Consider the following 19841-nt stretch of genomic DNA (forward strand, 5'->3'; position numbering starts at 1 on the left):
GACAGACAGCTTCTATGGCCGGGCTGACCTGGTAGCAACGCTGTCTTCATTAGTTCAGATGGGATTTTCCTTCATGTTTCTCACTTGCTGAAATTTCCCATTTATTTATTTGCTTGTATCAAATTTATGTCCTAGAGAAGAGGGGCAGCTTGTTTTGTTAAGAATTGTGTCTAACAAAGTGTCAGATACACAGGAGACATGTGATTTTCTTGAATGAGTTGGTAAGTGAGTGAATGCCAGGTTGTCCTGTTGGAGACCAATGTTCAACCATCATTCAGTCATTGGTGTGATCTAAACTCCTCGTCCACGCAGAGCTCAGCCTCCTGCAAGAGCACTTTCTCTCATTCCAAGAAAACAGTCCACGATTCCCCACACTCATGCACTCACTCTTCTCCCACCAAGAGGGTGTCAGATCCTACCCTGTTGCTTTGGGGTAAGACCGTACTGGAGGCCGACCAAGATGGTGGCCCGGGAGAGGAAGCAAACTTCCCTCACTTTGGCCTTCCTGTTACCGCCACCAGCAGCAGTGACCGCACCTGTTTCATCCCACAGGGGGACCATGCAGAGTCCTGGTAACATTTAAGTGGCTAATGGTGACATGCCTGTTATGGGGCTCACACCGGTGTCACCTGATATCATCACCTTTGCCTCTGAATTCTAAAACGACTCTTCTAAGATGACTCTCAGCGCATTCAGTTTCTCTTGAAACATACACTCTGAAATCCTTGACAGCAGGGTCTGTGGCCTTGATGTCCCCGGGGTCTGCCACCCAACTGAGACTGAGTGAAACCCAAAGGGCTCTTATACTTTCACCTGATAGCTCCCAATAATCAGTCTTTGAGTTCATTCTGTCTCGGTGAAACCCTTATCAAACTACAAGTCTCTAAGGAGAGGGGGAGGGTGAAAGCTGTGGCAGAGATTTTGCCCACCTTTTCCATCTGGAAGAGTTTCGGGACCCCGAGAGGGGCAGCCGAAGAGGGTCCCAAGAGACCTGTAGAACATGGAGGGTGGGTGGTCAGGGGCCTGAGGAAGTGAAGCTCTGACCTCCCAGCATTCTGGTTTGTGACATCATCACTTTAGATCTCAGCTCTGTCACTGACAGCTCAGAAGGCATTGCAGCTTAGAACCATGGGGACCTAAAGGGACCGCCACTCTTCACAGCCCCACATCCCTTCCCCTTCATGGTTCACCCTCCTCCCTGCCTCCTGCATGCAGGTCTCATGCATGAGGCATGGGTGAGGACCCATGTCCCTGAAGCTGCTTTACAGACAAAAGTACCTGTACGGTGTCACAAACTGTGTGTGTCGTCAGACACATGGACACAGTATGTCATTGAGCAGTACAATGTTAGCTAGAACATAGCCAGTTGGTGTCTTTTTGAGACAATCTATTGTAAGTATACATGACTTGTTGAGTATTTCCTGATTAGCCCAGGCTGGCCTCAGACTCCCAGCCATCCTCTTGACTATGCCCCTGGAGTGCTGGAATTACAGGGCAGGCCATACTCAAATGCAGACATTTTTGTATCTGCTCCATATTTGTGGGCTGGTCAACAGAGCCTCAAACAAATGGGAAGGCTCTTTTGCCCAGAGTGTCAGCAGGGGAGTTGGAGGTGCAAGAAAGGAGCCAGAGTGTGGTTTTCCTTTGACGGTGGAACGCTGGCTTGTGTGTTCCTCTCTAGCACATGTCAGATCCTCTGCTGCTGCCTTCAACATCTGGAAACCCCTGTTGATACCGAATACAGCTCCGGTAAAACCTAGTGCCTTTGTGTAAGCCTTTCAGGATTCGGGGAACTGGGAGGCGACAAGAATGCACCTTAGGCTGACATCGAGAAAGGAAATTGAGGATCTTTTAAAACGAGTCATTCAAGGTTCCTGACTTAAATTCCCACGTGGTTGAGAATATTACTGCTTTGGGGAGACAGTCACTGTGCGACACAGTTCAGACAGTGCAGACCTAGCCTCGCATATTGCTTCCTGGACCCCGTAGGAAAGCCGAATCTGGAAGAGAGCTGGATCTAACTTGTTAGAGAATCCCAGTCTGAACTGTCTGCCGGTCTTTTTGCAGGCGGAGACGCAGTCTGGGAAGGGCTTGGTTGATCTAAAGTCAAGCTACAAGTGGCAGCGTTAGAATGGTAACTCAAGCGTTTGGCCGCCTGAAGGATGCATGTGAGAGGTAGGGAAATGTCAGAAAGGGCATCCTCTCCACCTCTTAGATGTCAGGTTTCAGATCCCATGTGAGGAGCGGGATGAGAAAATTCCTCCTGGGCGACCCACGGGTCGTGGGGAAGAAAAGCCAGAACCTTTCACGCTGGCTAGCCTGTGGCTCTTGGGAAGGCGGGCTTACTGCCCAGCTGGCGCCTCACTCAGGACCAGGAGGGAGGCTGGAAGAGGACCCGGAGAGGCGGGGTGGGAGCAAGGGTGCACAAGCCGGCTGAGAAAAGGTGTAGCTGCTGGAGAGAAATTAGAGACTTTGGCCCCTCTGGGAAGCAGGACGGTCCAGCACTCACACAGCGCCGGGGAGGCCCCAAACAAACTCCTCTCCCTCCTTGCTCTCGGCCCTTTGTTGTCCGCCTCTGGCTCCCGCTCATGCCCTCGGGTCCCCCGCCCCCCTGAAGTCACCCCAACTGCACTCATAATATTTTGCTTTGCGCCGGGTCTGTTTTCCACCACCAACTTCCAGCAGTCTCCATGGCGACGAGCAGGGGGTAGGGGGTGGGGGCGGCGGCTGTTCAGATCCCAGGCCTGAGCTGCGGAGCAGCCCTGGCTAACTTTTCCGGGTCTCTGGGCACCGCGCTGGGAAAGTGCGCTATCCCGGGCCCTCCTTGGATAATCGTGTAATCGCGAGCCCGCAGGCCCGTGGAGTCAGGCCTGTGTACTGGGGCCGCGTGGCCCTGGACTGCAATCGCGGGAATCTGGAATCCGGGGACCACGCGACATTCACTTGACTCTGCTGCCAAGCTCAGATGCTAGCAGGTGGCAAGAGTGGAACCAAGCAAGTCCACCCCTCCGGCCACACACACACACACACACACACACACACACACACACACACACACACACAAAACCACGCACGTCTGGAGACAGTGAGACTGGTTCAGCACAGTAGCAAGGCTTATATCTCCCGCTGCTTCCTGCTCTGAGCCAAGAACTGGCTCTCAGGGCTACACAAGGCTACTACTTACCCAGAGCATCGTGGCCAGTGGCCTGTCTCTCTGGGGACTCTCTACCCCGTGGGCAAAAACCTAAGGCCCCACGATGTCTCACTTTAGGGCCCACGAAACTAGGCTGGACCTAGTACCAGGTCACCCTCTCTGCAGAGCAGCAGCGTGTCTTCCCACCAGTGGGCCCCAGGCATTCAGATCCGATTCGAGAATCTTTGACGACCCAGTTCTGAGTTTTGGAGGCGCGGGGTGGGGGAAAAACTTGGTAGAGTTAGAAGCTTCCAGTTGGAGCGCCACCATGCACCTCTTTAACGAGCCATCCCGTTTAAGAAGAAACAACCCTTTTGACGCATAGGCGACCAACCTGCCCCAGCCCCACTTTGCACAAGGTCTTGATGACTGACAATTCTATCCACTTTTCCTTGCTCGTTCTCGAATTTCTAAGTAAGGAGCAGCTAGCTGAACAGCGCTGCTCTGTGTAGGGGCATCTGGAATCATACCCGAACCGCCAAGAACAAGCAGCCACCTCCAGCGGCCCTCGTAGAGATAGATGAGGGCCAAACCGGCCTAGGAACCCACTTTGAGGCCGGGTGAGTCGAGCGCGCTGGCGCTAACTGCAAAACAGTCCCGACGCACCCGCAAATCGGTGCATCCTGAGCGCACCGGCTGCCTTTGCAGCCCGGTGGAGCTTGCCGAAGCCGCCAGAGTCGCGTCCTAAAGGGGCTTTGCTTTGTCGTGTAGAGAAATCAGAGAGCCGAGGACCCGGGAGGCGCGCGCCGGCTCCGGGGGCCTCCCCCGACAGGGCCATTGTCTTGGCCCCACACTTGTGGTGTATTTTGGAAAAACTCAAGGAATATATTACCAGCTCGATGCGCGGAACAAAGGGGTAAGTTTCCGCAGGTCACGCTGAAGTGGGCCCAAAGCAGGCCACTAGAGCCCCGGCCCCAGCAAAACCGTTCTCCCATGCCCGAGGCACTTTGCGGGGATTTTCCTTTTAAAAGACAGAGACTGTAGCTTCGGCTTGCCGGCCCCCTCTGAACATGGATGCTCCGGACTTCGCTCCAGTAACTGCTGTGAGCCTGTTGTTAGAGCCCGTTAAGAATGAAATAACTGATTTCGTGTTTCTAGCTGAGCGCAACCTTACCCTCGGGAACAGAATCGAACTGCCCAGTGGAGCGCGGGGCTCTGCACGCCCAGGGAGGGGAATGAACCTTTTACATAACAAGAGAAACCCAGAAGAAAGACTAATTGGATTAATTCTCTGGAAGGGAGGCGAAAGAAGGCTCCTGCATGGGACCTCGCCGCGCCGCACTTCGCTTGTCCGGAGTTTACATGTGAAATGTCACCTGGTGCGCCCGGAATGACTTCTCAATTGCGGCCATTAACTAAAACTTTTGATTTTGAGTTCGGGGGTGTGATCTTAAGTATGAGAGGGGAGCGGGAAGAGGGAGGCACTGGGGCTTCATTACCCATTGGGGTGTTTGAAGTTGGGGTGAAGGTGGCCAGTGTCCCACAACCACCTAATAATCCGTGATTAAAAATAGAACGTCTCCACAGTTCTACAGCACTCTGCATCAAGCAAGGACTCTAGTACTGTGGAAGGACCGATTAAAAGCCCAGCTGGGACATGCCTGATGTAGGGTATGAGGAAGGCCCCGAGATCTTGTATGGACCCTTGAAAATCCTCAGCCACTAATTCTGTGTAAATGGGTGTAGTCTGGTTAAATACATTCACTTTTAATGTTGTAGCTCTTAGGAGGCTTTCCTTGAAATATATATATATATTGAAGTAAAGCTTTGCTCTTCCCTCTCCCTCTGGGACCAGCGTTGCTGGGGTGTGGAGAAGATCCCAACAGGGCCTGAGGGTCTGCGCAGCCGGGTGCGCTCCCCAGGCAAGATCGCTTCTTGCCTCCGTGTGTTGCAGATTAGCAGGACTTTGGAGGCTCAGGCTTTAACCACTCTCTGGGGGCTCACAGCCACCCCCGGGGAACGCGAGGGCCCGACTGGCTCAGAGACAGAAAAGTATCCTGGAATGCCGCTGATACCCCTGGGTCCTCGATCTCGGCCACCAGGTCTGCAATGTAGGCGAGGAGAGGCCTGGAACCTTCCTCCCAGAACCGAAGAACCACGTCTGGGAAGCTATCTAGATCGCTTAGCCCATCACACATCTTTTTGCGACCTGCTTAGGGGTGGTGGAGTGGGCAGAGCTGTCTGGGGTGTTTATTTGCAAGTCAGTTATGTGCGTCCGGGCACAGCTGAGGCCAGCAGGCACTTGTTGCTCGGTTGCGTTGCCCTCACATTCTCCCAGGTTTCGCTCAAACTGCCGCCTCTGTCCAGGCTGCCTCTTATCACCCCCAAGAAACTCCACAGCTGCGGCGCAGCGGGGATCGGAGTGGCTTGGCGGAGAGACTGGGCCCAGGGGAGGGGAGGAAACTTTGAGAACTTCTACAAGGAAAGGATATAGGGAAAGTAATTGAGATTTAGAAGTGTGGCGGGTCCCCAAAGACGCTAGGCATAGACGCTAACGGGTCGACTGGAGAATGCACGGAGATGCTGGGTGTTTTCGTTGTAAGAGATCCCGTGTCTTCCCTTCTGCTGTGAACCATGGCGACCCTAGTGCCTGATGTCCACCACACAACCCTCTAACCCAAGCGCAGTTCGCAGAACTCAATGCCAGAACTCAGGCCTCTTCTGATGCTTTGTATTCGGCTTTCCCCCCAACTAGGTTACAGCCTCCTTGTGGAGACAACCGCTAGTGGGTTTCCTCTCCGCGCCCGGGAGGCTACAGTCCTGGGCTCCCAGCTCTCACAGTCCAAAGCTACGAATGCCCCAGGACCACCGGGTTCGCCGCCGCCACTCCCTCCAGCTGAGCGGCTCCTGCAGCAAGAGCCTCCACCTCCCGCGCGCGGTGAGACATGGTCGCCCTCCCCCGCCTTTGGAGCGTTCCCGGGCCTCACCCCAGACCCTGAGCACACCACTACCCTGCCCAAAGCCAGGGCAGCCGCGGGGCCCGAGAGGAGGAGGCTGGCTCGCAAAGTTCCTCCAAGCAGCAGGCACCTCGAGCTCGCCGCGAGCCAGAGAGCATCTTTATGCAACTTTATGTCCAAGTGAAAGCGCGCTCTGCAGCGTGCGCGCACGCGCACACGCGCATTTACACGCACACACACACTTCCATGCATCCACTTACACACTTAGCGCTGGACCGAAAACTTCTTGCACGCCTTCTCTCCTGGGATCTCACTGTCAAGTTGACCCGCATGAACTTTCTGCAGCTCTTTCTGAAGTCCCCCGGTCCCTGCTCCTTTCCTCCCAATCTCTCCCCCCAAGTCCCACCAGGACTAACCTGTGGAATCCATGTCGGGTTCCTCCAGTAACCCACAATGCATGCTCTTCCCATGGACAGCACAGACGCCCCCCAAAAGTCCTGATATTTGGGGATCCCCTGTGCTAGAGATGCCCAGGGAGGAAGGGAGGGAAGGAGGGCGGAAGAAATGGGTAGCAAGAGAGAGAGGGAGGCGATGGGTGAGAGGGCAAAAGGATAAAGGGGGAAAAGAAAGAACCAGACGAAAGAAAAGAGAAGGAGGCAAAGAAGCGAGGGAAGGAGGCGAGCTGGAGCAGAGGGAGAGAGCAAGCGAGCTAGCGAGCGAGGGGACACTCAGTAATCCAGTCGGGCAAAGCTAAACCCGTCAAAATGTTTGCGGATGTTTCATGGGAAAAAACATCATTTTATAGGAGCCCCGATGGGAGCAATGTCATTGATAGGCCAGCGGGCCTGATGAATGGCCGCTCGTCAGATGGGGCCGTGGCGAGGCGCACTGTGAAGCCCATTGTGGGCCTGTTTTGAATAAGAAAAGCCGCCTCCGAAAAGGGGGGCTCAGAGCGACGCAATCCCAGCCCTCCGACTTCCCCCTTCTATTATAGCATTAGCAACGTTTTTCTTATTTAAAGTTCCAGAGGCCTTCTCCAGCCTCAGCCCGGCACTCATTATAGGCGAAATCAAAATTGGCTTAGATCTGCCCCCCTCTCCAGCCCTCCCGCGCCCGGGCCCCGCGCGGTGCAGCCATGGAGGGGGTTGCAGAAGGTGCCCGAGCCCTAGGAGTCTCCTGTGCGGACACGAGTGGGCCCAACTCCCGTTTTCTCTCCCCTGGAGACAGGTCCCGTTTCCGTCTTGAGTTAGATTTTGAGGTGGGGCCCTGGAGCAATGCAGAGGGAGTACGTCTTGAGTTTCTTCCACGCAGATCCGCGGACATGCGTGGGAGTAGAGGGTGTGGAAGGGGAAACTGAAGCCTTAGGTTCCCGTCTCCAGTCTGAGAGACAAGAAGGGCGCTTGGCAGCAAGGGGTGAGGGGCTGGCTCGCCTTCTCCAGAACTTTTGTACCCCTTGTCTCTCGCCCTACGGGTGGCTCCAGGTCTCCGTGCCTCGCTGTCTCGGTCTCCGTTTCTCCTTTGGCTGCGTGTCTCTTTGTCTCTCCCTAGGACCACGTCCCTCTGGATCTCTGGGACCCCCACCCCACCCCCCTCGCCTCTTCCCATAACCCTGTATGTCAGTCTGTCTGCGTCCGGGTCCCTCCCTCTTCCCATGTCCCCCGGCTCCCCCCTCCGCCACCCTCTCGGTCCCCCACAGCCCGCAGCGGAGTTGGTGAGAAGCCCCGGCGTCCGAGTTGGGGACGCGGCTTTCCCAGGGACCCCTCCCCGGTGCAGATGAAAGTGCGGGAGGAGGGGGCCGGGGCTGGCGGACGGCAAGTGGGGGGGGGGCTCCCGCCGCCCCGGGAAAGTGGCCGCTCGCGGGCCGGCCGCGCTGTGATTAGAATATGAATGGGCTCGGCGGGCGGAAGAGAAAGGCGGATTACCCCGCTGCTTTGACCATGGACAGAGGCAGCGCCGGCGGCGCAGGGGCGGATCGCCGGGGTCCCTCCCGCCGCGCCGGGTGCGCTTCTTGCCCGCGACCCCGGGCCTGCCCACCGCGGGCCTCCGGGAAGCCCCCGAGCAGCGCCGAGTGGGACAATGGTGGGAGGGGGCAAGGGACCAGCACGTGCCGCGTTAAGGTCACGGGGTGCCGGGAAGGGGCAGCCCCGAGTGCCAAGCTGAAGGTTGCTCTGGGTTCGAATCCCGACTCTGAAAATTTTGTCGTCTTTCGGGGCCTCAGCTTCCTGTCTGTGAAATGGGATAACGCCGTTTTTTCTCGTTGCTTTCCCCGGGCCCTGACTGACCTCCATGGGTAATCGCGCCTTCTTGCTCAGGCCGCTGCTGGGTTCTAACCCGGGTCATGTCTAGAGAATTTGATCACAGCCTCACACACCGCCTTGTCGTGCCCAGAAGCCCTCCAACCCCACCCCCACCCCCGGCACACCCTTTCCCTCTGTAGTGGAGAATGAAAGGCTTTGGCAGCCGAAGGGGTTGAGTACAATCCCCTCATACTCCGTGGGGTCGAAGTCAGAGATCGAATGGCCAGGTCTATCTCTGGAAGCCTCACTGGCCGGTGGACAAAATGCTAGGGTGCGCATTCAGGGCGGAGGCGCGCCGCGCGCATCAGTGACAGGGAGGATCCTGTCTTCAGGGAGGAGAGCTGCACCATCGGGAGTGCTTGGGGTCCTCTGGGGAGTCCTTGACCACCGAAACTGTGGGGCAGAGATGGTCTGTGAGTGGGTGAGATTGGCACGCAGCTGTCGCTAGCTAGATTACACTCATTACGCCAAGTAGAGGGGTGGGCTAGGGAGGGCTGGGAGGTCCAGGCTGGTGCTGGACAGGCACAACTCAGGCTGGCCCTCCTCATCCCTCGCCTGCCCTGCTTGGCCTGAGAGGGGTGAGGAGAGGGAGACAGCATGGCACCCATTAGGTTGTGTAGCATGCCTTTTACGTGGTGGAGTGGGCAGATGTCAAAGCCTTGTGTCACTTAAAAAAATTGCTATCTTTCACGGCAAGTCAGATAAAAATGTCAAAACAATGCTACCTAGGGGCTGACCATAACGGCGGCGTGTTTGTGGAAACTCACTCCACAGAGCACACAGCGGTGACAGCTTGTGCAGTCTCCTGAAACTTTGTCATCCTTCAACAGAAAAGGTTTAGTTGACAGAGCTCCGTGTCCCCATCTCATTTAACGCCACTTTGCAAGGAGCACACACTGTTGTTCCCTCTCTAGGGAGGGCAGCTGGAGGCCGGGGCACCAGGCGGGGCAACCCCAATGGCCACGGTAACACACACCCCTAGGCTCTAGAACACAGCAGAGGAGGGCAGTGGTGGGGGTGGGAATACCCGATAAGGGTGAGTTAACCAGGCTTGAGGCTTGAGTTGACAGACAGAGACAAGGGCCAATAGGAGCGCCTGGCTGCTGTGCCAAGGCCTGGAGCATGGAACCGCGGAGGCGTGATTGGGGGGGGGGGGGGCTTTCACTGGAGGCTGTGTAAAGAAATGGAGCTTGCAGTGCTGAGCATCCAGGACCAGAACTGCATATTGGGAAGATCACAGCGACCACGCCGTGGCGGGGGACAGAGAGGAGCTGGTTGCCGGAGCGGGTGGTGCCATGGCTAAAAGCTGGTGCTGGTTGACGCTGGCACACGGCAGTTGGGGCGGGCTCAGGCGACTCTGAAGAGGAACAAGTACTGTCGGCCCTGATGCTGATTAACTGTGGCCAGAGAGAACGGGAGGAGCCTTGCATTCGCCAGGAGCTGCGCACCCCACTCACGGGGACGGCCAACGAGGGTGGGAGATGGCAGGAGTGGGCAGCAAGAGTGAGGTGGCCTGAAGTACACATAAAGCAGGCGGGCAGACCCAGGAAGTCACGGAGTTGGCTACTAGAGCCTCTGGCAAGGCTTATTGTGTGGCACAGAAGTAAAGATGTGTTGGGGATCCTCCTATGCTTTGGTCCCCACAGTCCTGCACTTACCAACCCTACCCTGTCCTTGTCTTTATAGGCACAATGTCATGGGGGACATGATTCACACAGTTTCTAAGTTCCCTCCACTCCTACACCCTGGCTTCCTGCCCACTGACTCAGGGTATGGTGATTGGCTTACCTTGGTCAAAAGAAGGGGACTTGGACAGCACAGACCCCGGGCAGCCAGAGGCCTTCCATACCTGCACTCAAGCGCTCTATCTAGTGATGGATTCTTGGACTTCTGACTTGCCCTGTAAGTGGCCCCAAGCTGGAACCCACCCAGAAGCCTGAAGAGCTCCACGATCCCCCAGAGAATCTACAGACCTATGAGCCAGAAATAAAGATTTGTTGTTATAACCTTTGAGATACAGTCCTATCATCAGAAAGCGGAAGACAGAAGTAACAGCTGGTCTATGTTAAAGAGAATAAGAATCATATTAATGATGGCTGAGGTTTATTGAGCATCACTGTGAATGAGCCACTGTTCTAAGTGTTTAAATGAATTGTACTCAATTATCAGAATCATCCTGGGAGCCACAGAGAGGGTAAGGAACTTGCCTGAGACTACACAGCAAAAACTGTGGAGTTTCCGGGCTGTGGGTGGTGGTGGCGCATGCCTTTAATCCCAGCACTCAGGAGACAGAGGCAGGCGGATCTCCGTGAGTTCCAGGTCATCCTGGTCTACAGAGCAAGTTCCAGGACAGCCAAGGCTACACAGAGAAACCCTGTTCCAAAAAAAACAAAACAAAAACAAAAAAAGAGGAAGGAAGGGAGGAAGGAAGGAAGGAAGGAGGGAGGGAGGGAGGGAGGGAGGGAGGGAGGAAGGAGGAAGGAAGGAGGAAGGAAGGAAGGAAGGAAGGAAGGAAGGAAGGAAGGAAGGAAGGAAGGAAGGAAGGAAGGAGGGAAGGGTGAAGTCACCCTTAAATCCAGGTAACTAGCCTCAGGAAAAAAACAAGCCAATACATAAAAGCCCACAGATGTCCTGTGAGATGTCCTCTGAGATGACCTCTTCACTATGAAGTGCCTAAAAAAGTAAGCCCAGGGAATTGGTCACTCTCTGTATACATTCCAGCTGAGACCAGTCCTTTATACAGAACCCCACAAAAGATGGATGGCATGCACCCTAGAACCACCAGAAGTCAGGCCTTTCTAGATACCCTGGCTACCTCACACATGAACTTCTTCCCACCCTGCCTGTGAAGTTGATCTCATCCTCTTAAGTCCCTTCCTCCTTGGGGTTCTGGAACTCAGTCTGTCCCCAGCGGACTCTCTACACCCACAGTGCCTCTCTCTAAATCTCTCCCATTTCCTTCATACCTGGGACCTGGCTGTGCCCCAAGGGTGCTATCTGCCCCATGGCTCTCTCCAGATGAATCTTTTGCCTCTGCACCCCCAGGGTTCCGAGGTCAGGAGCCTGCCCTTCCTCAGTGCTGTTAGAAAGTGACTTTGAAGCAGGTGCTAGCCCGTCATCCCAGCTACTGGGCTGATGTCACCCAGGCAACTGAATCTGTCTCAAAGCAAAAAAGTAAGAGGAGGATTGGAGCTGTAGCTTCCAGGTAGAGTGCCTAGAGCACATTCTAGATCAACAGCTGTCAATCAATGACCTGTTCACAGGGACCACCTACGACCATCGGAAAACGCAGATGCTTACATTACAGTTCATAACAGGAGCAAAATCACAGTTATGAAGTAGCAAAGAAAATAATTTTATGGCTGTGGGTCACCACTACATGGGGAACTGTATTAAAGGGTTGCAGCATCAGGAAGGCTGAGAAGCCCTGCTCTAGACCCTAGGTTCAACCCACAGCATTACATGTAAATAAATAATAAATATTTTAAAATAACACGTCCCATTCATATTCCAGACTGGAGGAGAAGAAAAGAAGCAGGAAAGGGAACTTGTGTCAACAGTGTTCAGCGTGTTTCTCTTTCCAGAACACTGCACGTCTTGGTCGTTTTCATCTGAGAGGCATCCTCCTAGAGTGGTGTTTAATTCAGCCACTCCATCGACCTGTCAGACAAACTCGAGTTCTGTTGGTGAGAAAGAAACACACTGGGTGGTGGGAGGCAGAGGCAGACAAATCTCTGTGAGTTCAAGACCAGCCTGATGTACAGAACGAGTTCCAGGACAGCAAGGAGTATTGAGAGAAACCCTGTCTCAAAACACACACACACACACACACACACACACACACACACACACACACACACCACCACCACCACCACCACCAGCAGCAGCAGCAGCAGCAGCAGCAGCAGCAGCAGCAGCAGCAGCAGCAGCAGCAGCAGAAGTAGATACTGGATAAGCAAAGCTCGACCCGGTTCCTCCCAGGAACATATTGAAAATACATCTTTTCTCTCCTGATCCATCACTTTCTCTCTTCTGGAATCTTCCATGAACATTCCAGCACTCACTCAATAGCATCCTATTTTAAAAATCTCCAGGCTGGTGAGATGGCTTCTGGGGAGAAAGCACTTGCCAGCATGCCTGACGAGCAGAGCCTGATCCTCAGAACCAATGTGGCGGAATTGCTCACTCCTGTAAGTTGTCTTCTGGTCACCACACCTGTGCTGGGACATGGGTACAGCCCTGTCAACCCCCTCTCACACACAAATAAAGATAAAAATGATTTGAAATAGAATTAAATACTTCGTTTGTTCTCATACTAACTTCTACCTACTAAACCACATCTCCTAGCTGGCTCCTGGTTGGTTTTTTGTTTTTTGTTTTTTTGTTTTGTTTTGTTTGTCAATCCCTGACACAAGTTAGAGTTTCAGAAGAGGAAAACACAATTGAGAAAATGCATACGTAAGAGAGAATACAGGCAAGCCTGTGGGACATTTTCTGAATTAGTGATTGATGGGGAGGGTCCAGCCCATGGTGGGCGGTGCCATCCCTGGGCTGGTGGTCCTGGGTTCTATAAGAAAGCAGGCTGAGTAAACCATGAAGAGCGAGCCAGTGAGCAGCACCCTCCATGGCCTCTGCCTCAGCTCCTGCCTCCAGGTTCCTGCCTTGAGTTGCCCTGACTTCCTTCATGATGGGCTGGGATGTGGAAGTGTAAGATGAAGTACACCTTTCCTCTCGGGGTGTTTTATCACAGTTATAGAAACCCTAAGACACCATCCCAGAGACAGTTCTGCAAAGAGTTGTTTATGAGCACACAGCCCACTTACCTCAGAGCCCGTTCCTCCGCAGCCTCGGCCTCATCAGTCTTCTGTCCCTAAGAGACAAGATTCCCGGTCACGGCTGAGCTGTCAGGTGCAGTTCCCGATTTTCTCCTTTCTTCCTTCCACACTCTTGTTCATCTTGTTGACCATTTGCCCTCATCTCGGTTCTGAGGCACTCTGTTCTTCATTTTCCCCCACATCACCAACTAATTGTCTCCTTCCTCGGACCTCCTTTCCTACGGATCCCTAACCCTCTGGCTGTGGAGGGCCCAGCCTCCCTGACTTCTCTCCTCTGAGATCTTCCCCCCTGTGTTATGGCTCCTTTGCACGCCCTGGATTAAAAGCCTTTCTCCAGTGAGTATTCTCTCCCTCCCCCTCCTTACTGGGGCAGAGTACATCTCCTTGTTCCCTGACCTTGGCTTGTGACTTACTCTGACCATGTGAGAGAATGGGACATGAGAGCTTTTGCCCCACCTCAAGGGCAGTAGGTTGCCATGGTCCTTTCTTGGTTCCTTGATTCCTTGCTGGTCCAAGGCAATCAAAGAGCTCTTAAGAGTGGACTGGGACACAGCACCCAGCCTGAGAGCAAGGGTGAATAGCCTGTGGCCTGAAGTAGCAATGCCCCAGACACCCCAGATTGCTGAAGAAAGCAAAGAGCCCCTGTGGCTTTGGGTGGTTTCTTCTATGGCATCCCTAGGTCATCCTGGCTTAGGTTAAGGGTACCGTGGGGTAGAACTCCTCAGTTGGATCCAGGCAAATTGTATGGTGACTCAAAACATGGTAGGGATTGTGGGATGGGGAAAAAGGAACAGAGTCGGGAGGGATAATTGGATTATCGCAAGCAGGGCTTGCTTGCAGATGGGTTGTGAGTGGTATAAGAGGATCGTGTAGCAGTCCTGTGCTCTGAACTTTAGAGCAGGATAAACTGGTCTTGCTTACTAACTGGAGTCTCTTGGGAGTGTGGCAGATAATCTTGGTCGTCATTGACACATCTGGGAAGAGGGGCTTGTGGGCATAACTGTGGGGTGTTTTCTTGAGTGTTAACTGATGTAGGAGGGCCCAGCCTACGCAGGAGGCACTGCCCTTAGGGAGGTGCTCCAGGGGTGCGGAGGGAAGGCACCGGTTGAGGTAAGCATTGCTCTTCTCTTGGGCTGCTTCAAGCTCCTGCCTTGAGTTCCTGGTCACACCTGCAACCCCAGCACTTGGGAGACAGGCAGGAGGACAAGGAGCCGAGGTCATCCTTGGTTACACAGCCTGAGCTACACAAGACTCTGTAAGGAAACAAACAAAAATCTAAAACAGCAGCATGAAGGCTGGAGACCAAGCTCTCGGAACACAAGCCTGACGGCCACCATCAAATATCCGCCGTCCAAATCTGCCTCATTTCCTAATCATTTGTTAAACTTGGTTGGTCTGAATGAAGATCCAAAGCAGAACCACACAAAACATCTCTCTGGTTACTCTGGCTTCAGTCTTTTTTAATCTGGAGAGTTCTTCTCCTCCCTAAGTCCCCTGCCCCTCTCTTTCCAAAGCCAGACAGCTCTGTGAGCTCACCCCATCTCCGTGAGTTCACCCCATCTCTGAGAGTTCACCCCATCTCTGAGAGCTCACCCCATCTCTGTGAGCTCACCCCATCTCCGTGAGTTCACCCCATCTCTGGGAGCTCACCCCATCTCCGTGAGTTCACCCCATCTCTGGGAGCTCACCCCATCTCTGGGGGCCCACCCCATCTCTGGGGGCCCACCCCATCTCTGGGAGCTCACCCCATCTCTGTGAGCCCACCCCATCTCTGGGAGCTCACCCCATCTCTGTGAGCCCACCCCATCTCTGGGAGCCCACCCCATCTCTGGGAGCTCACCCCATCTCTGTGAGCCCACCCCATCTCTGTGAGCTCACCCCATCTCTGTGAGTTCACCCCATCTCTGGGAGCCCATCCCCATCATCTCTGGGAGCCCACCCCATCTCTGTGAGCCCACCCCATCTCTGGGAGTCCACCCCCCATCTCTGGGGGCCCACCCCCATCTCTGGGAGCCCACCCCCCATCTCTGGGGGCCCACCCCCTTGCCCTATAGAAACCTTCTCTTCGGCCGGTCTCAGGATCTATGAGTTGGCAGCTGAGTCTAAAAGATCCGATTCAGGTTTACAGCTTTGACAGGAACAGCGTGTGGGAGGTGGTGTGCCCTTTCTGTACCTGCACTTTGGGGTTCACAGACACAGATGTGTCTGTTACTAAGGAGACTTCAGGGCTCAGGTACCGCCGGCTGCATCAGTTGCTCTTAGCAGCTGTTTCTTATTGGTTTTAATATTAGCTGGTGATCATCACCAAAACTGACTTGGTTTTTTCCTCATGGGCTGTAAGATGCTCACATCAAGTTCCATCATCCTGGCTGCTTGTCTCAGCTAGAGTTCTGTAGGAATAGTTCCTAGGCACTGTATCATTGCTTTGAAGTAGGATCACACAGGAAAGGTGTGCTGTGGAGGTCATGGGACAACCTTGGATGTCAGACCTTTCCTGCCACCTTGATTGTCTTCCATGACACGATCTGTGTGCCCCAGGCTTGCCGGCTCAGAAGTCTTTGGGGGTCCTGTCTCCACCCCCCATCTCACTGCAAGATCACTGGGATTCCAGAAATGTATCCAACTCTATAGAGGTTCTGGGGATCCGAACTCAGTTCCTCCCAGCTTTATCCACCAAGCCACCTTCCAGCAACACCCACTCCCCGGTAATTTTGTTGTTGTTGTTGTTGTTGGCAACTGAAACTCAGTCTTTATTGTGAAGATTTATATTAGCTGGGGTAGAAGTCAAACTCTGTTAATGCTTGCTGAAGCCATACTAACCACAGCTGCTGGTGAGGAGGGGAGGCGAGGAAGGGCGCTTTCCATCATATTCAGTCATCTCGTGTGCCAGTGTCTGTGACTTGGCACAAATATGTGTTCTTTGTGGCGTCTTTTCCCCCTTGAGTGACACAGAGACCAGGCATGGGCTGGAGCGCCATTCCCTCCCCCAGGGCTCTGGGGCAAGCCCGGGGAAGAAGTCCTCGTCCTGGAGTGTAGGCTTTTGTTATGGAAACAGCTCTGGACATATTTTACAACGATGAGTCTTCTCTGCTACAGCCATAAAGGGGCCGTTCTCAGATCTTAACCGTGAGAACCTGGTGGGGTTACTGGCAGGGCAGTGCTGAAGACTGGGTCACCAGGAGCTTCTCCCTCCTGCAGGGGTTCCCACTGTTCATGCTGAACCCCAGCAATTCATGGAAACCACCATTCATGTCTTCCTGGCAGTTCACAGGGCTTCTGCACCATCTGTCCTGGGGCAGAGCTCTTGGCTCCAGGCCTCTCTGGAGCATCCTGCTCCTCCATATTTTAGGGTGCTTGGTCCTGCGACGTCAGCCTCCAAGTGGTCCAAACACTCATTGCTTTTCAGCTTGTCAGATTTCTCTGGTCGTCAGTATAGGAGCGACTTTTCCTCCACTCAAAGGTTGAAATAGCAAGTTGATTCTCTTATTTCATGCAGCTTTTTCTTTTCATTTTTTTTTTTAAAGAAAGCAGGTAACACATTTACATGTTTCCCAAACCAAATCTGTAAAACAATGTCTACTAAGAAAGATTTAATATTTTAATTCTTGTCCCAAATATCCTACATTTTCCTTCCCTATAGGAACCATTTCTTAACACACACACACACACACACACACACACACACACACACACACACACACACACACATCACTTTATCTTCCCATTATTGATAATTGTTAGATAACCACTCATATAATTATGACGTAAAAAGGTTGTGGATCCACTCTAGGAGCCCGTGTCTTAGGAAGCTGAGTTGGGTGGGGAGGGGTCGTTGTCAGTTAAAATAATCATGGGTCTGGAGAGAAGGCTCGGTGAGCAAAGGCACTTATGGTCAAGGCTGACTTGAGTTCCATCGCTGGGACCCATGACGTGGAAGGAGAGAACTGACTTCAGAGAGCTGGCCTCTGGCCTCTGCAGGTGAACCCTGGGGACAAGCCGGTGTAGTTCCTGGTCATAAACTGCTTTTTTCTCCTCCCTGGGACCACAGCTTCACTGAGCCTTGCTCCGGGCAGCACTGGGGGATGGTTCAGCCTCTCCCTGTGGTCAGGAGTCCTCAGCAACCCTTCCAGGTGCTCAGGACCTTTAGACCCTCTTAACCCGACAGAAGACAGGCTCCCTGGACGTGGCCAGCCACACACCCAGCTTGTCTGTCCTCACTTGGGATTCTCATCCTGTCCTGGCCACCAGCTCTCTGAGGTGAGGTGCTCAATCTGTCTGTGTTGGTTCACCATTGCTGCCTGAATGGAAAAAAGCGAGACCTCAAGGCATGACCTTCCAGAGGTGCAGTTTTTAATAGTCCAGAAGAAACACACATTTGTATCTAAAGTTACTGGGACCCTGCTGGACTGTTTTTCATGGACAACAACTTGCTTCATCTTTAAAGGGATTTCTTTTGTAAATTACCCTCTTCAGATGGCCCCCCTCTCTAAGATGAATAGTAAGCATTCATATTTTCTTTGAAAATCATCTTTTTTGTTTTTAAGACCCAACAGTTAAAACTCACAACTGATTTAATTTCCTCGGAAGTTCTGGTTTCCCTGCCCTGTTATCTCGCATTGGCTCCATGTTTCCTGGTTAGGCTCGGGCTTCATGAACTCTTTAACAAGGAAACCCGGGCCTTCGCTCTTCCTTCCGCTTCCGCTGTCTGCCGCTCTCCTCTCCCTCTAATTCCTTCAGCAAGATTATGACTTATCTTCACCAATTAAAAATAGAGTGTCTATGAATATTAATATTTTAGGCTTTATTTTTTCTATATGCCACTTTAAGTTATCTCTCATGTCTTAAATGCAAACATTTTCTTTACTGTAATTTTCTGAATATTCTAGAATTTGTTTTGTATTTCCTCCAGTTGAACAATGGTGGCGGGTGCTGACTTTTGTCGTTGATTTGGGGGCTTCCCACCTTGGTTGGTGTTGTGACTTGCACAACTGAGCTTGCTGTGGGGTTGCAGGAAGACGATGCGGATGGGCTTCACTCTGGGGGTTCACGGCCTTGCTTTTGCCTCAAGTATTTCAGTGAGGTATTTATCACTTTCTCTGTTGTTTCGTAAACCAAACTGTATAGAAAGATGATGTCTCCTACAGCTAATTCAACCTCTTAGCTACACACACACACACACACACACACACACAATTAAGAATTTGAATATTACTGCATTTGTTATATGAATAAATGTAAAATCAGGTTTTGGTTTCAGTTTGTATTATAAATTGCCTTTATTTCCCCAGCATAATGCTTTTGCCTTTAACTTCATTAAGTAACTTTTTCTTTCTTTCTGTTTATATTCCCCAGGAGGTTGCCCTGTAACTCCATCTCTAATTTTCCAGGCCGCCATGTCTGGGTTTAGCTCAGGATTGCCAAGGACTGAGCCTCTGATTCAGCTGGAGCAGCTTCTCTTTGAGAAGTTTATCCATTTGAATTTGCAGAGAGCAACAGATGCACTTAATGTCAGTTTTTCTTTGCTTTGTGTTAGTTATTTCTCTCTGTGGTGTCAAAGCACCTGACAGAGCAGTTTAAGGTGGAGCTGGAGAGATGGCTCAGTAGTTAAGAACACCGACTGCTCTTTCAGAGGACTAGAGTTCAATTCCCAGCACCCACATGGTGGCTGTAACTTGTAGCTAGAGTTTTCCTGCCTGGCCCACAGTCAGGCCAAATCTCTCTCACCCGCCAGTCCCACAGCCGCTCAGACCCAACCAAGTAAACACAGAGACTTATATTGCTTACAAACTGCATGGCCGTGGCAGGCTTTTTGCTAACTATTCTCATATCCTAAATTAATCCATTTCCATAAATCTATACCTTGCCACGTAGCTCGTGGCTTACCGGTATTTTCACATGCTGCTTGTCATGGCCGTGGCTGGCAGTGTCTCTCTGACCCAGCCTTCCACTTCCCAGAATTCTCCTCTCTCCTTGTCCCACCTATACTTCCTGCCTGGCCACTGGCCAATCAGTGTTTTATTTATACAGAACAATATCCACAGCAGTAACTCTAGTAACAAGAGACCCCACACCCTCCTCTGGCCTCTGAGGGCACCGTGAATGCATGTACACAGACATGCATGCAAGCAAAGCACTCATACATACGTGTAAGATAATAATAAGATGAAGTCTTTTAGAAAAGCAACTCGAGGAAGGTTTGTTTTGGCTCTGGTCTGTTTTGGCTCCTCACGGTGGAGAAGGCGTGGTGCAGGAGGCCAGGGCAGCTGGTGACAGCCCCAGCAGGAAGCAGAGAGAGATGAACGCTGGCTCAGCTCACTTTCTCCTGTCTGGGACATCTGGGGCCCCAGCCACGGAGGGAGCAGCCCACACTCAAGGGCAGGGGGTGCCTCTCGCCTTAAACTTTTCTGAAAACATCTTTTCAGAGAAGCCCAGAAATTTCTCTGCCAAAGGGATTCTAAATACATAATCAGCATTTTAGTCTTTCTAAAAATCTTTCTACCATGTGGTTTGTGGTTTCCAGATCCCATCGTGCGCACATGTTTTCTGATGATTTGGAAGACTTTTAGTTTTGACTTCACTGAACTTAACACATTCAAGTTTTTTAGTAGTTTGATTTTTT

The 19841-nt window shown here is 52.5% G+C and overlaps 1 protein-coding gene and 1 long non-coding RNA gene across 5 annotated transcripts in view; one reads left to right on the forward strand and one right to left on the reverse strand.

Annotated features, from left to right (window-relative positions):
- Rfx4 (regulatory factor X4) overlaps positions 1–6864 on the reverse strand; it is a 154480-nt gene extending 147616 nt beyond the window's left edge. The window contains exon 1 of one of the 3 annotated variants that reach the window (XM_006986974.3): positions 6507–6864. In XM_006986974.3, coding sequence (XP_006987036.1) covers positions 6507–6549 — 43 coding nt within the window. In that variant the 5' untranslated portion in view covers positions 6550–6864. Of the gene's footprint in view, positions 1–929; positions 1208–6506 lie in introns of those variants that run through there. The other 2 variants (XM_042263156.2, XM_042263158.2) reach the window with 2 other exon arrangements.
- LOC107402462 (uncharacterized) lies at positions 1125–12670 on the forward strand. Of its 2 annotated transcripts, none has more exons than XR_013045778.1 (3): positions 1125–1392; positions 2068–2175; positions 10074–10206. It is a non-coding gene; the product is annotated as an uncharacterized LOC107402462 (long non-coding RNA). The 2 variants fall into 2 exon arrangements; XR_013045777.1 differs by lacking the exons at positions 1125–1392; positions 2068–2175 and adding exons at positions 5889–6071; positions 11902–12670 and having other exon boundaries at positions 10074–10581.
- The last annotated feature ends 7171 nt before the right edge of the window (positions 12671–19841 follow it).

Source organism: Peromyscus maniculatus, chromosome 18 (genome assembly GCF_049852395.1).
Source record: "Peromyscus maniculatus bairdii isolate BWxNUB_F1_BW_parent chromosome 18, HU_Pman_BW_mat_3.1, whole genome shotgun sequence".
Lineage (NCBI taxonomy): Eukaryota > Metazoa > Chordata > Mammalia > Rodentia > Cricetidae > Peromyscus > Peromyscus maniculatus.